This window comes from Miscanthus floridulus, chromosome 8 (assembly GCF_019320115.1).
Source record: "Miscanthus floridulus cultivar M001 chromosome 8, ASM1932011v1, whole genome shotgun sequence".
NCBI classification, from domain to species: domain Eukaryota; kingdom Viridiplantae; phylum Streptophyta; class Magnoliopsida; order Poales; family Poaceae; genus Miscanthus; species Miscanthus floridulus.
This window is the reverse complement of record NC_089587.1, coordinates 70804755-70806043: the sequence shown is the minus strand read 5'-3', so window position 1 is coordinate 70806043 and position 1289 is coordinate 70804755. Positions and strand designations below refer to the sequence as shown.

The window sequence follows — 1289 nt, the reverse complement described above, 5'->3', positions numbered from 1 at the left end:
TCATGGAGATGTGAAATGAAATGTATACGCAACATGGGCAACCATAAACAAAGTAGTTCTACACGGTGAAATGGACCAAAAACTTTTTCTTTTTCAGTCAAATAATTTTTTGTACATTTTCTGTCACATATATACAACAAAATTTGTTTGGATGATCAGCAAATCCTCTAAAAGGCGGACGCTAATCGCAGGGTTAGAGTTGGTGTAGGACCTATCTACAAGCTAAGAGCATTTAGAAGTGAAACTCTGCTCTGGATCAACCTCCTGAACAAAGTCTCAACTCCGCTCTCAAGTTCCACAATGCCCAACGCCAACATCTGCAATTGCTCCTCCTCACATACAACTCTCTTCTTCTGGAATGCCTTGGATACAAGAGACCACTTGCCAGGACTTGGAAGCGCAACTTGCTTCGATAGGAGTTGCAGTGTTGACTCGAGAATTATGACAGTGACCTCCCTTGCTTCAGACAGCAGCTTGACCACCCTGCCTCCTTCAATGCCAGAAGCAGCCTTGTTGATTTTTTTGCACTGCTTCTGCGCCTTCTTCGCAGAGCGGGCATAAGACTGAACCCTGGCCTGAACAGCTGCTTCATCTCCTCTTTTGAGAGCCAATTGCATCTCCAGGACAATGGTCTTGAGCTCTGCAAAGCTCTCTTGCATGGCACTGCAGAGGTCAAGCAGAACGAGAGAGCGCTCGAGCTCCTCCTCCGCCAACTTCCTCTGGCTGCTAGGGAAGCATGTGAGCTCGTCGATGCAGCTGTAGATGCTCCCCAGCTTTGTCAGACCATCGCTCATGGTTTGGACAGTCATGGAAGGCGCAGAGACGGTCACCTTCAGGCTCTGCAATTGTTCCTCGACATTGGTTTCACCAGAGCGAGGGGTTGAAGGCACACTTGCAGATCTCAGATGGAAGGCCATGGTTGTGATGGATGTTTTGAAGCTTCTCTTCGCTGGGAATAGAAGAGAAGGCAAGCTGCTGCTTCTGTTGCTGCAATGGTTTCTTTCTGGCCTTGTGTTTCCTCTTTATATAACGAGAGCTGGTGAAGCAGTTGAGCATGAACCAGCAGACATCACAAATCATTCTCATCTGTAGCCAAGTGGTGACCTGCAACAGAAGACGCAACCCAAGAAGCATCCTAGTTAGTTGAGTTTGATTATAAGGCTGTCATGCCTGCATTTTTGGCAGCAAACTCACCTGCACGGGTGAAGAACGCCAAGATCAGAAATCACTGCATCAGATCCAGATCTGGATTAATTAAGATGCAAGTTGCTGGTTGATGAGTGAGCAGC

General features: G+C 47.2%; 1 protein-coding gene across 1 annotated transcript; it reads right to left on the bottom strand.

Moving 5' to 3' along the window:
- Positions 1-215: 215 nt before the first annotated feature.
- Positions 216-1045, bottom strand: LOC136472492 (uncharacterized). The gene has a single exon (XM_066470192.1). It carries the CDS (start codon positions 915-917, stop codon positions 216-218), a length of 702 nt encoding a protein of 233 aa, XP_066326289.1. The 5' UTR covers positions 918-1045.
- Positions 1046-1289: the final 244 nt, after the last annotated feature.